A 13,851-nucleotide genomic window follows, 5' to 3' on the forward strand; every position below is an offset into this window, starting at 1 on the left:
GATCCCTTTCCAGCTTCCAGAAGTGTTGATGGGGTTGCTTTTAAGACATTATTGTAGAAATCACGCGCTTGCTTCACAGTAATCAGCCGATACCTTTTGCCTTCATGCATCACCATCAGCCCATCTGGAATCTCCCATCTGAACCTTATATCTCTTTGCTTAAGCTCATGCACGAGAAATGTATAGTCCTTCCTTCCCCTTAAAATCCTTGGAGGAATTTCTTTTAAAACCAAAACTTCTTGTTCAGCAATCACCACTTTAGCATCATAGGCAGCTTGTATAACTTGATCTCTAATCTCTCTTTTTGCAAAATAAACCACCACATCTCTAGGCAACTTTCTCTGTCTGGCAATCCATGAGTTCACCCGAAACACTTTATCCATAGCTGCTCTTATTTCAGATGCTGGCTGGTTTAATACCACTTCAAGAGCCTCAGAGATCAGCTGCTTTAAATCTTCTTTAATATTCTCTTTTAAACCTCTGATTCTAACAGCAAACTGCATCTGGTAATATTGGGCTAGGCTTAACTCCCTTTCCATTTTGTCTCTTGCATTTTCATTCTCCCGTGCTTTTACTTCTAATATAGCGTTCCTTTGAGCCAGATCATCCATTTTTTCATCTAATTCTTCCACACATCCCGCCACTTTATGCACTGAAGACAAAATGTCTACCTTCATCACGCTGAACTTCTGTTCCATCCTCTCTTCCATTCTCTCCTCCAATTTCTCCAATTTCTCCTCCATCTGTGCAAATTTATCACCCATTGATTGATTGATTGATTCCAAAAGTTTATCCAGAGCATCTCGTAAGTCCTTCGGCGTCAGCACTTCAGGAGGGTGCAACGCCTGTAGTGATGATTGTTGCACCGGCGAGGATCCACCGCTCCGAAGAGTTTTAGGGGGAGGTTTCGCCGCCATCTTTTAGTCCTCAATTATGACGCACTTTCACTTAAAGTTTAAAAAGTCCAACAAGCTAGAGAGTATAGTAAAATAATCCTCTTCACCTTTCCCTCTTGTACCGCTCTGCCTGCTCCTTTAAATCATAGTTCTTTCTTCAGGCAGGGATGGTTCGCAGATGCCTGGCTCTGCTCCAAGAAGTTCGGAGCAGAGACGCCGGCCAGCTGGGAGCAACCCAGGCTTCGGGGGAGTTCAATCCTTCAGCCGCCCAAGCTCCAAGCTCAGGCGGCCCCGGAGAACTCTACCCCTACCTGGGGCCTCACCCCCTCCTCTTCTCCCGAGGAGGGGGCTTCAATTTCGCCCGAACAGCTGATCGGCGCTGTTTCGGGCGAAAAAACAAACAGCTGAGCCGCGGGCAGCCCGGGAAGGCTGTCTTCGGCGCCGCATGTATAACTATTTTGAAGGTCCACTGAAGTTGGTAATTTTTTTTAATCTGACCTATAAAACTTTTTCCTCTCCCTATTTTTCTTTGAAATATTGTTTTATATTGAGGTCTGACTCTATTGTATCATACTAGGAGGAGCGTCCCTCACTAATGGCACTAATCTCCCTTCCATAACTATTCCAAATTCCTGAAGAAATGGGAAGTTTTAAACCAAGGGTATTTTTTATTTTGGTTTAAATCAGTCAATTGTGTTTCCTGATATTAGCAGGGAAAATACACTTTCCCAAAAAGTAGATTATATCAACTATTCAGAGTGGCTTAATTAAATTGCTGACAATACACTTTTTATACCACTTTTATATTTTACTTAAATTGCTGCATGCTTTTTACATCTCTTATCAAACTTCAAAGTGCTTGGACTTAAATTGTTTCAGCCATGCTTCTCAGCAGAGGTTGAAGTTAATTTAAGTTCCATATCATTAAAATGTCTCAGTTAAAAATGTTTTCTTACTCCACTTCCTATCCAAAACATTTCTCCTTGAAGCAATTTGCAATATAATGTTAAAACTGCTATGTTTACTTTTGATATGGGGTACAGACTATGTGAAGATTAAAATTATGTCTATTACATACTTAAAAAAAAGAATGAGCCGACCAACTCAGATTTTTCTAGAACAGGGATAAGACCCATGGTGAAATGACCTACACAGGGCAGAAGTGGAAAACTAGCAACTACTAATAGATTATTGAAACATATACATTTGTGGATCATGTCCAGATTATCAGTACGATACTGTGAAAAGAATTCAAATCAAAGAATTGGAAGGGGCCACTTAGGCATTGAGTTCAACTCTACTCACTGCAGAAATCCAAAGCAAATATCTCAGACAGATAGCTGTCCATAGGTTCCCAACCAGAGGTGCTTACAAACCCTGGGGTTGCGAGACGATATTCCAGGGAGTGCAAAAACTTGGTTTTCAAAATTATAGTGTATATGAGCTTTTGTAAGGAGTGTAATAGTATATCAGAATTGTTCTGGGAGTGCGGGGTATAGAAAAGGTTGGGAGCTGCTGCTTTACCAGAACATATTCAGTGAAAGGGAGCCATCAACTTTGGTTAGTTGACCCCACTGTCAAACAGGTCCCATTGTTAGGAATTTTTTCCTAATATTTGATCAATTTTACATACACATATAGCTGTTGAGAACTGAGTAATTTTTTTTGAAAAAATAGTGAAATTTTAAGAATAGGCAAAACTGCTGTACAGTGGACATAAACAGAATACAGAATGCCTTAGAGATCTGCTTTACCAAGTTCTATGCAGAAATCCACTATAAAAGTACTTCTGAGATCTCTAACCATGCAGTCTCTGTTTACTGCTGTTGTGTCTCTCTCCACAGTTTTTTCCAGCCTAAAGTTACTGAACTTCACAATTATTCCTTATAAATATGTCGATGAAGATTCTCAGTCATCCAAGTAGAGTTGTCCGGAATTGAGTTATGGCAACTGGACTTCTTGTTGGTTCAAAATGTTTCACTGCTTATCCAAGTAGCTTCTTCAGACTCAGTTTTCATATATTTCTTATAATGTTTTCATTTCAGAATCATTGTTGATTGCTTTCCTCCGAACCCTTTCCTACACTTTGTTATTACTGTATTCTTTGTAAAATGTGGTGCCCAGAATTAGACACAATTATCTAGATGCAATCTGACCAATGCAGGAAAAAAATAAAAAGAATCAAGATTTCTCTTGGTCATGATGTTCTACATAGGTCCATGCAGCCTAAAAATTGCCTTTTTTTGCAACCACATAATTCTGTGGGCTTATATTTAACATGTGTTTGACCAAAGCACCCAGTGCCTTTTTGTATGTATTGTTGTCTGATATGGTCCCTCACATCTTGTAGTCATATCTTTGATTTTCCTTACCCAAAGGTAGGACTTTGCATTTGTATTTTCTGAAATACATTTTGCTGATTCCTGCCAATGTTCCACCTGGTCATAATCCTTCTGGACAATACTTCCTTCCAGCTTAATGTGGAATAGTTAATGGATATTAGCATGTATGATTGCTCAGCTAACTTTAACATTTAACTCATACCCAAAGTATCATAATTCAGCTCCCTTTCTGCTATCTTCTCTATCAGAATCTCATGGGATACTTCATAGAATACCACTTTGTAGAATATGCTAAAGTCATTTACCATGAATATGGTAAATATGTGTTTACCATATTCATTTGAAGTCAACTGAACTGATCACTATTTTTTCACTGTAAAGTAGTGACAAATCATTTGCAAGCAATCTAAGTTACAAAGATTCTGATGGCCTTTGAAAGGCCAACAATTTACCAAACAAGTTTTATATTTCTAGGAAAAGACAATAGGCATCTGCTGATGAAGGGAGAGGGAAATGGTGAAAGTAAAGATAGGCAATTATTTGAGAAGTGGACATTCTAACCAGGTTGTTAAATGAGTTGACTATGTTGTGAGAATGTTATACCCAGTTTTGGCTATGTGTTTATGGTAATTATTTGTTTTGTACTTTTTATTTTATTAGGATTTTTTTTGTAAAATTGATAAACTTTATGAAGCCACAATTTGTGAGTATGATGGCCTTATAATGAATAAATAAAATTTCTTCTTTACTGTTTCCAATGGGCAACTTTCTAGATATCTTTTCTGGATATATTTCAGAAATAGATGTTTAGACTGTCATTAGCTTTAAGTATAATTGTTAAATTCAACGCAAGTATTGACCAGCTTTGGAGGAAAAAGAAGCTACAAGGATTCAAAGTCAGACACTTTCCTCAAAATGTTGTGTTTTATTTGCTGTAATTCTGAGCAAGCCAAATCCAGATAGTGGCTTAACTTGAAGTCCTTTGCAAATACAAGTAATAAATTTGGTAAAGCATCTTTTCTGATGGCAAGCATGTTCTTCCTTTTTAATCACTGTGTAGTGGTATGATATGGGTATTAATAGAGGCAACAAGCTGCTTTAGCAGAAAAGTTCCATAGGTTGTATGAATAAGGAAGAGGGTCATAGTGGGAACAGGTATCAAGAGATACTGTAGAGAACAAATATTAGGTAGTGATGCTTAGGTGGCATCTCTCAACCCATTGATTGAAGATCTGATTGCATTTGCCATCATTGGGCAGATTGCCTACAGATGTACTGTATGGACAAGTGTAATGAAATACAAGAGTCTTTTACAATGAATACTGTAGGTGAGAAAGTGTATAACTATATCAGAAATACACGGTATGCATCTTAAATATTGCATTAGTCTAATATATATAAAATTGTAACTTATTATAAAAGACAATAGTTTTATTGTTTGTTTTGGGGGGCTTGTCACATTTTTCCATTTTTTTATAGCACTTATGCATTTTTTTATTTGAATATATATCACTCACTTTTTTGTGTTGCTCTTTTTTGTTATTAATTTAAAAAGCAATATAAATAAATGTAGTGATTCTTACATGTCAAACTTAGCAAAAGCCTATTTGGGCTCAGCAAAGCCTACTTATACATCTTAAATGCTTTTCTTCTAACTTTTTCTCCCATCACAGGGATTCAACAGATCATCTGGTCTTGCGAAACCATACCTTTGGCCAAGAATAACCCGAATTTGTCTCAGGGATTTGATCTTTTGTCTGGAACAAGAGAAAGAAACAAAGCATTCTCTAATCTTATATCAAGCTCTTCTGAAATAGTGGCTAATCTAATTCTGCATTTCAGCTTATCATACATTGCCAAAGAACAATTTGTTTGCACTTATCCTGAAGTCATATATTACAAGAAATTGTAAGGTCGTTGTTGAATGTAGGCATGCTGCCTGGACATGTGGAAGAGAAAAGGCTTCGGGTGCCTGTTAAGTTCCATTCAGGATACTGTATTGGTATATAAATCTGCAATATTATTCCATGAAGCGTGTGCCTTCTAACATTGCAGTTAGTGAAGAATGACGTGATGAATGTATTTAATGACAAACTAGCAGTTTGCTAGTGCATAGCCTGCAGGATTCAGCCTTTCCACCTGGGAGCCAACCAAAAAGTATGCAGGCTATAATTTCCTGCCTTGAAAGAAAGATGGGGAAGAAAGAATCCCTACTGGCATTCTTTGTGTTACCAGTCCTACCAGACAGATCTGCAAAGCAAACTACAGTTGTAAGAGTTGGAGAAAGCAATACTAGAAAAGTCAAAGTAATTTCGTAGAATCGTTCATAGGACGGTGGCCCATCCATTTTCAGAAGAGGATGACTTCGTTCACATATGCATTTATGTGCGTGTTTTTAAAGTGACCTACACAGTTCAAGATGCCCCATTGCTTTCTTTAGACTATGAAGTGATTTCATCTCTCATTATGGGAATGAAGAGAATATATATACTGATTATCAGGGATCTGCTCACTTTATCTTGCACTGGTGACTTCAAAAATTCTAAAACCTGACAAAACAGCAGCAGAAGAAAAATTTTGTTACGGCATTTGCAGAACAGCACAAAACTCTCCAGAGTGCCATAATGTTGAATCTAAATATTAATCCCTCCTGAATAGATGAGGAACATGATTATGATGATAGAGATCAATCTGCTATCATCTTTTGCACTTGCCTATGAACATTACTTTATTGTCGACATGAAACAATACCATATATGACATGGATGTATATAGTGGAACCTGTGGGAAAGACAGCAACTGGATGCCTTTGAAATTGAAGTCTTTATTTTAAATAAGAGTAATCTATATAGTTTCTCTAAATATTACAAAATGGATAATACATGGATGGTGGAAGCACTTGATAAGAAGTACTACTAAAGTTATATTGAGTTTCTAATCAAGTAATAGTTTCCTTATTTGAAAAATGGTGGACTGAGGTAGTTAAACCAATGAAGTAAATTGTTTGTGTCTTTGTGCTTATTTATAAAGTGGGCACTCTTGAATAAGAAAGAATAGCACTTTGAAGGTTCAAGGCAAATATGTTTTGTATAGTAAATGCTTAACTTTTTATTTAAAATGCAGTGTATTTTTCCTGTTTTGTGTATTTAGCCTATGTGACAAATGTTTCAGATTTATTTTAAATATTCTATTAAAGTAAATATTTTATTAATTCTAAGAGTAACTTCTACATCAAATTCTAAAAATGGCATCACTTCATAGAACAATCTAGTCATGATATCCTAACAATTGGGACATTACAGCTAATATTCTCAGCAACACTTAGACTTGTGGCATAACTGGCCATCATTTTGTACCTTAAATGTAGCCTTTTTTCTTTTAGGGCAAATATCTGAGACAGCTACATGCAATTTAAGCATATATTTGCTCTCCTCACAGATCAAGTCAGGATGAGCAAAGGCTTAAGCCAAAGCGTTAAATTAGCTCCCTTCCCCAATTGAATAAACATTGGTGCCACACATTTGGTTCTCAAACTTCCCTTTTCCAGACCCCGACAAGCTTAGCTCTCTAAAATTTATACCTGTCACTTCAATACTCCCACACTCTCAGCTGAATTACACTTAGGTGGAAGCTGACCTAATTGTATCATCTTATCATAAAAATAAGAAAATTCCCCAAACCTTATTCTAGGAAGAGGAAAAAGATATGTTTCATGCAGTTCTCCCCCCATGAGCCTCGAGATGCCTGTGGCTCCTGTTCTGACCTTTAAAATTAGTCCTGGAAGACACACATTTTTTAATGCAGAAAACACAAGAAGGGGAACATAAGCAAAGGAGAAGGTACAGTATGGTAGTCTTCAGAAACTAAAGGACTCTTGTCAGAAAGGCTACAACTCAGAATGAGCTGAGGTTTGCAAGGAAAATGGAAAACAATCAAGAAAGTTCTTTGCTTATGTTAGAACAAAAAGGAAAGCCAAAGAGAGTGGAGATTTGTTGTAAAGAGAAAATGGTGAAGTGGTAATAAGTGATGCTGAGCAAGCAGAACTTTTCTTATTTTGTGCCCATCTTCTCTTAAGCAGGAAATGGAACCCTAGCTAGTCATCACTATGCTGCTGAGGGAACAAGAGCTTAGGGTAGACAAGGATAGTCTAACAGAGAAATCAGCTAAATTAAATAAGTTCAGCTGTCCAGATCACAGAATCACTCTCTGCCCTTTATAGGCTAATTGAGCCAGCCTATTACAGCAGCTTATGTCAAGAGCCAAGTTTCAATCTTAGCTTAATGGCTATCTAGACAACCTGTGCCCCATGGGGTCATCATTTTGAGATATTTCCTTATCTAAACGGAGATACAGAATGACTGCAGGTGGCCAAAAGAGCAGTGGGAGCCGAAGCAACTTCCAACTTTCTGCTGGCTTCCTCATTGAATTTCTTCCTTTCCTCTTTCCTAGCAGGTAAGTAAATGGCTGCTGGTGAGTGGGGTAGGAGTGAGGGATGAAGAGAATGACTGGGAAACTGTCATGGAATGATGAATATGAAGATCATGTGAGCATATCAGCAGAATCATAGCGTTGAGCAGCCACAATTTCTTCAAATTTCCTTCCCTCCAGAGTAACGGATCCTGGGTTTTGGATATGCTCTGTAAATTAATCCATTTGAGCTACCTTGGTTGGCCTATGCTGCATCATTTTGCCCAGTTAAAAGGTTATAACAACAGTTTTAGTAGCTTATAGTTAGATTCTATTAGACCAGCGACGTGCCCATTTTATTCTTAATATTGTCTTCAGATGAGAAAAAGTTTTAGAAGAAGAAGAAAATTATGCCAATATGGATATTTTTAAAAGCAGATTGCCTTGAATTGTTGAATCTGCCCCTACAACTGGTATAACCATGATGCTCTTCAATCAATGATGCACTGATTTGCCCAACAGTCCTAAGTTAGCCTGTAAGGCATTTCTTCGTTCTATAGCTTTGTTTATGCATTCCAAAGTGGTTTTTTAAAACATAGTTTCCTAGATGTTTTAGTATAAAAGTTGCTGAGCTAGTGCCATTGCCACTCACTGATCATTAGGAGCTAATAACGGATGATATGCCTAGTCTAATCACATGACATACAAATCTGAAATCTCATTCATCAAGTAGCATTTAACTCATTCCAGGTTTTCTTAATTACCATAGTAAATTTTATTGTTACAAGGAAGACAGACCGGAGGCATTTTAACTCATAGTACAAAAGAAATGCACATCTTTTTAGCCTGTAAGAGTTATAGGTTGCTTGAAATGTGTTGGTCAAGAAATGGTAAACTAGCTAGAATTAGAAGATGTGGATCATCTGATGCAGGCAACTGCTCATCTCTGGTGATTTCATCTCAAAAAAGGAAGATACCTGGGTCTGGGAATTAAGCTTCATCCAGATTGTCTATTGCCAGAGGATGTTAGGATGTAAGTGCCTATAAAGTGACTAGTTGCAGCCATTGATTCAAACAGGGCATCTGTGTGAAGCAGGGTAGATTAAAAGGTTTAAAGCAGGGGTGTTCAACTTTGGCAACTTTAAGACCTGTGGATTTCAGCAAGTCCACAGCTTTTGAAGTTGGTATGGTTGGATACTTCCCGTTTAAACTAAGGCCCAGGTTAGGAAGGATTTGGAGAATGAATTGCTTGATTGACTATCTTACCCTCAAGCATTCATGGTAGGCTTTGCTTTTGACTTGCAATCTGATACATTAGGCCATCTTCTTTACCCCAAAAATGCTTGAAGTGCAACCAAAATTTCAGTACCATGCTGCTTGCTATCATTCCTTCTGCTTTCATCATTAGTGTGTCTTTCCTTCCACTTCTCCAGTAAACATTTTTATCCAATTAAATATAGATCTAGTTAAAAGAGCAAATGTATTTTGCATATAATATAAAATATAATCAAATTTTAAAACTACTGCTACCTTGACTTAGTATCACTTGTATACAAAGTATGTATGAGCTGGCCTGGGGCCTTCAAAATAAATGTAGTAAGTGAAGATCTTCTGATAAAAGGTACTATATATGCAAAATACTTTTTACACATTCATTAACTACTGCTGGAAACTTCGCCATTGGCCAAATTCTTTTGCTTTCTCCCTCAGGTCATCAACAACACTAAGTTAATGATTATCCTGTGAAAACATTTTCTAATTGGTGCATTGTGGGTTCTTTGGAAGCAAAGAAAGCTTTGAGGGGGTTCTACCTCCCCAAGCAAATTTAACTGGAATTAACATTGCTCAGCTGTTGTATCTGGATAGATAATTGACACTCACCAATGGTTTTGGAAGCCAATGGTGAGTGTCATTTTACAGATCTACCCATCTGTAAAATACTCTGGCCTATGATAAATCAAGAAACTGCTACTGGCTTATTTGGAGATGTGGCAGACATTATACTGAAGTAAATACATGTACACACAAATAGTCAGTTGCTGGTAAGCAAGTTGAAGAAAACTAAAATGTTACTCATTATAATAAAGTAATTCCTTCTATAATTTTAGCGTTCAATCTGGTATTCACATCTAGATGTGCTATGTGCTAGAAAGAGGTATGTGATGCAAAGAGACCAAATGTATTTTGTTTAGATTTTTTTGGAATGAATTAGAGGTCACATTTTACTCAATGAATCTGAATGAATTTGTGAATGAAATAGGATTCAGGCTTCTCAAAATTGTATACCTGCCAGAGTCATCTGGAGTTAGGTGGTCCATGCACTTATTTAATTATTTAATTTCAATTGTTTAAATTAAAATTAATTAATTTTAATTTCTGTTAATGAATTAACTTAATATAAAAATAATCAACTTTATTTTAGCTTTAAATTAACTTTATTTTATTTTATTTTTTTATTTTAATTCCATTTATATCCCGCCCTTCTCCGAAGACTCAGGGCGGCTTACAAGCTTAGCAGTAGCCTTCATTCTATGTATATACCTGCTTATTAGGGCTTTCACACACACCCCAAGCGGCATTATTACAAAGTCAGCTTAATAGCCCCCAACAATCTGGGTCCTCATTTTACCTACCTCGGAAGGATGGAAGGCTGAGTCAACCTTGAGCCTGGTGGGATGCGAACCTGCACTAATTGCAGGCAGCTGGTGTTACTTAAGGAGGCATTAGCCCCCAGTGGCTGCTTTTCTGTCCACATTCAGAAGCAATATTACAACAAAACTTCCTGATTGTCTTATTTAATTCAAGTAGCCTGGATAGATTTCACTTCACCATGCAGAGCTAGACTGTGTAACTTTTTATAGCAACACCTGGCTTTTGAATGGGCTGGGGACTATGTCTGCATCTAATCCTGGAGCTTCAGATTGTGTTTCTCTGTTTTAGAACTATATAATCAGTTGAAAATCACCAGAGTCTGAGTTGTTTGTAAAATCATGATCAGTACCATGAGAATCCTTGACCACCTTCAGAAAAGAGGCATATAGTATTCACATTTACAAAAATCACTATTTTTGCATTAACCATTAATGCGCTTGCTATTTGTATCTTCCTGGAAAAACATGAAGCATAATGTTGTGAATCTTGTACTTAATCTTTGCTTATCTTAACTATAGCAAAATATAGACTAATTTTCTGGGAATTAAAAAGCCATCTCATTGGTTTGGTGATCCCAGTATAGTCAGGGAGACAACTGTGATTAGCTATAAAATAATTTATGCTGAATATGAACTATGGTATGAGCTATTACTTAACATACTATATTAAACTCCAGTTCAGAAACATGCATTAATTCAGGGCCATAATCTGGAGCCCATGACATCATTATACAACAAAGGTTGACTAAGTCAAATTATTTTTGTAATTAAAAAGTCACTGAGTTTTGTAAGCACTGTACCTGTAAACCTGTAAAAGTCAACATGATTGCTATTCTACTTAGCAGTCATTTTAATTATTTTTTAAAATTAGTATTTCTCATAAGGAGAGACCTTAAATATTACACATATTTTATTTGTGTATGGTGAGTTCATGCTGAGAAATTTGTTAGATGACAATGCTATTCATATTATAAATATGGTGTTTTAATAATAGACTTAAGACAGTGATGGTGAACCTTTTAGAGACCGAGTGCCCAAACTGCAACCCCAAACCCACTTATTTATTGCTGGGTGCCATCTGGGCGTGGCCCACTGGGTGAGCATGGCTGTGGTCGTCATGGCAGACTGGGTGGGTGTGGCCAAGGTGGGTGTGGTCACCTTGATGTTGCTCATAGGGAGGGATGCCTATGTGGGCCAGGCAGGGTTGGGGGAGATCAAGGAGGTCTCTGGCAGGAGGGGCAGTGGGCAGGAGGCTTGTCCTGCGGGGTGAGGCGAGGCAAGGCAGGGCGGGGGTGCCATTGTCGCGGGGCAAGGTGAGGCAGGGACAGCTGCTGCCTGACACCATCGGCCCCTGCACACAGGCCAATGAGCATATGGGGCCGACGGTGTCCGTCAGCAGCCACAGCCTGCCGGCTCCTCGACCGGCGCACTCTGGGTTCTGTAGCCTACCACCAGCAGTTCAGACAAGCCACCTTTGACCTGGACAGATGGCCGACAGCTGAGGAGATGATATCAGTGGGTCGTGCCTGGGAAAAGGACAGCATGTGAGGCCAGGAGGGATGGGACGGGGGGAGGGAAACCAGCCGTGCCGGGATACATCTGGCCACATGGGACCTCGGACAGCTGGTTGAAGAGGGACGGCTGCCATCTCTGGGCCATGGCACGTGTGCCCACAAAGAGGGCTCTGAGTGCCGCCTCTGGCACATGTGCCATAGGTTCACCACCACTAAGAACATATAAGGGATGTCATCCTACTAGGGTGATTTGAGGCTTGGAGTGGAGTTTCATGAACCACAGCTGTGTTTAGTCTGTATATATATATATTATTTCCTCTGTTAAATAAATATGCCCTCAAATTGAGCTCAGTTTGTGGAAGCTCCAGTTTCCTATGTAGGTTAAAAAGCTGTTTGTCATTGTTATCTTCTGAAGTGTTTTTTTAAATCTTTCAATCTAGCCCTCTAGCTTTGGAATTTTCAAGCAGCTCCCCATTCAACCATTAACCAGGACTAGTCCTGCTGGTTCTGAGATCAACCAAGGTTGGTTAAGTGCTGCCAACTGTTGATTATTAGGAGTGCCACCATCTTTCCTTCTAAAGTAGAGTACAGCTTTTTATCCCATTTGTGATAGAATGAAATTTGCTAAATTGAGACTATAAGACAGCATGAATACAAAACCACACCAATGTTCAGTAGTCCAAACCATTGTAGTCAAGCTGAAGGATGCTACATGAAGTGAAGTGGTCTTCCTCTTTTCCCCTCAACATAATATGTTTACATAACATAGGGAAATATATTAGTATTAGCATTTTCTATGAAAATGGATATTTCTAGAATTACAGCTACTAAAACATGTTCAAATATGTTTTCAAAAAGAATTCAGTCTACTTCTGTAGAAGCCATCCAAGTCTGCTCAGAATTATTTTACTATCTAAGCAAAAGGACATGTTCTTCATTCTTCTCCACTGCCCTATGTAAAGGGTCTTGATGGGTAATTGAATCATACTAACACTAGCAACAAGAGAGTATTCTATACTTCAGACTGCTTTGAATTTTATTTATTCAATTCTTTATATGGTGCCTAGCAAATGTTTTCACATGTGAAATGAATAAGTGTCCCACAATAGTAGGTTTATGTGCACAATCCTCATTATCCACAATAAAGGACAAATTTATTAGACTGTAAATTAGATTTTTGTTTGTGGTTCTGTCCGAAGGACTTTTGATAAAAGGATGCATGTGATTTGCGCATGTGCAAAATACTGGATAGACTTTTGTGCCAATGTAAAATAAGATTTGTTTTTTTGTAAAGGCTATGGGTTGTTTTTTTTTCAGAGGAAGCAGTTCTGAGGCCTGGACAGCTCAGGTATACTTCTAATAATATATAGTATAATGTATAGAGCCAACATTTGGCCAGAAAACATTATCATAAAATAAGTTTAGGTTTTTTAAAGCTGCTTGTCTTTGCCTCCCTTTTAATAAAAAGCAGGTACACAGGAGATTATTTTGGCATTCCTCATTCAAAGAAAAGTGAGTGTGTTACTCTGACTTCTTTATGGAACAGCTTAATATTTTTATCTCAGCCAGAACAGGTAAAGCAACTGTCAGAGTCCTTACCAGCCATAGTATGTAACCTCTTTGTGAGGTCTGGTTAATGAGATGTGACTTTGAAGCCAGGTTAAAGGGCCCACATGGCTTGCTAACAGTTGAAAGGGTCAGCACGGTTAGCCCAGAGATGCCCCTGCTTCAGGGAAGAAGCTCTGCTACATTCACTGGTATTATCAATGTGGCTTTCCTGTCAGGTTTATGGAAATGTTTTGCCACTCTGGTGGGTTTGCCTCCCTGGTTTTTCCAACAGCCCTCTCCTTCCCAGGCACTAATTGGGGCCGACCCTGCTGTTTCAGAGATCAGCCAAGCTGAGTGAGGTGCTGTAACCTGCTAAAGCAGGCAGTGCTGCTGAAAAATGCTGCAAATTAACTACAGCTTCTTTCAGTGCCTCTCTGAGCCAAGACATCAAATACCTTCATTTCTTTGTAATATTGTACAGCGAGAGGCACAA

The 13,851-nt window shown here is 38.2% G+C and overlaps 1 protein-coding gene across 1 annotated transcript in view; it reads left to right on the top strand.

Annotated features, from left to right (window-relative positions):
• TAF4B (TATA-box binding protein associated factor 4b) overlaps positions 1-6,447 on the top strand; it is a gene marked incomplete at its 5' end in the record, with an annotated part of 75,009 nt that extends 68,562 nt beyond the window's left edge. The window contains one exon of the mRNA XM_081325593.1: positions 4,912-6,447. Within this exon, the coding sequence (XP_081181719.1) occupies positions 4,912-5,055 (144 nt within the window). The 3' untranslated portion in view covers positions 5,056-6,447. The remainder of the gene's footprint in view (positions 1-4,911) is intronic.
• Between the last annotated feature and the right edge of the window lie 7,404 nt (positions 6,448-13,851).

Source organism: Vipera berus, assembly GCF_964194415.1.
Source record: "Vipera berus genome assembly, chromosome: 3".
In the NCBI taxonomy this organism is placed as follows: domain Eukaryota; kingdom Metazoa; phylum Chordata; class Lepidosauria; order Squamata; family Viperidae; genus Vipera; species Vipera berus.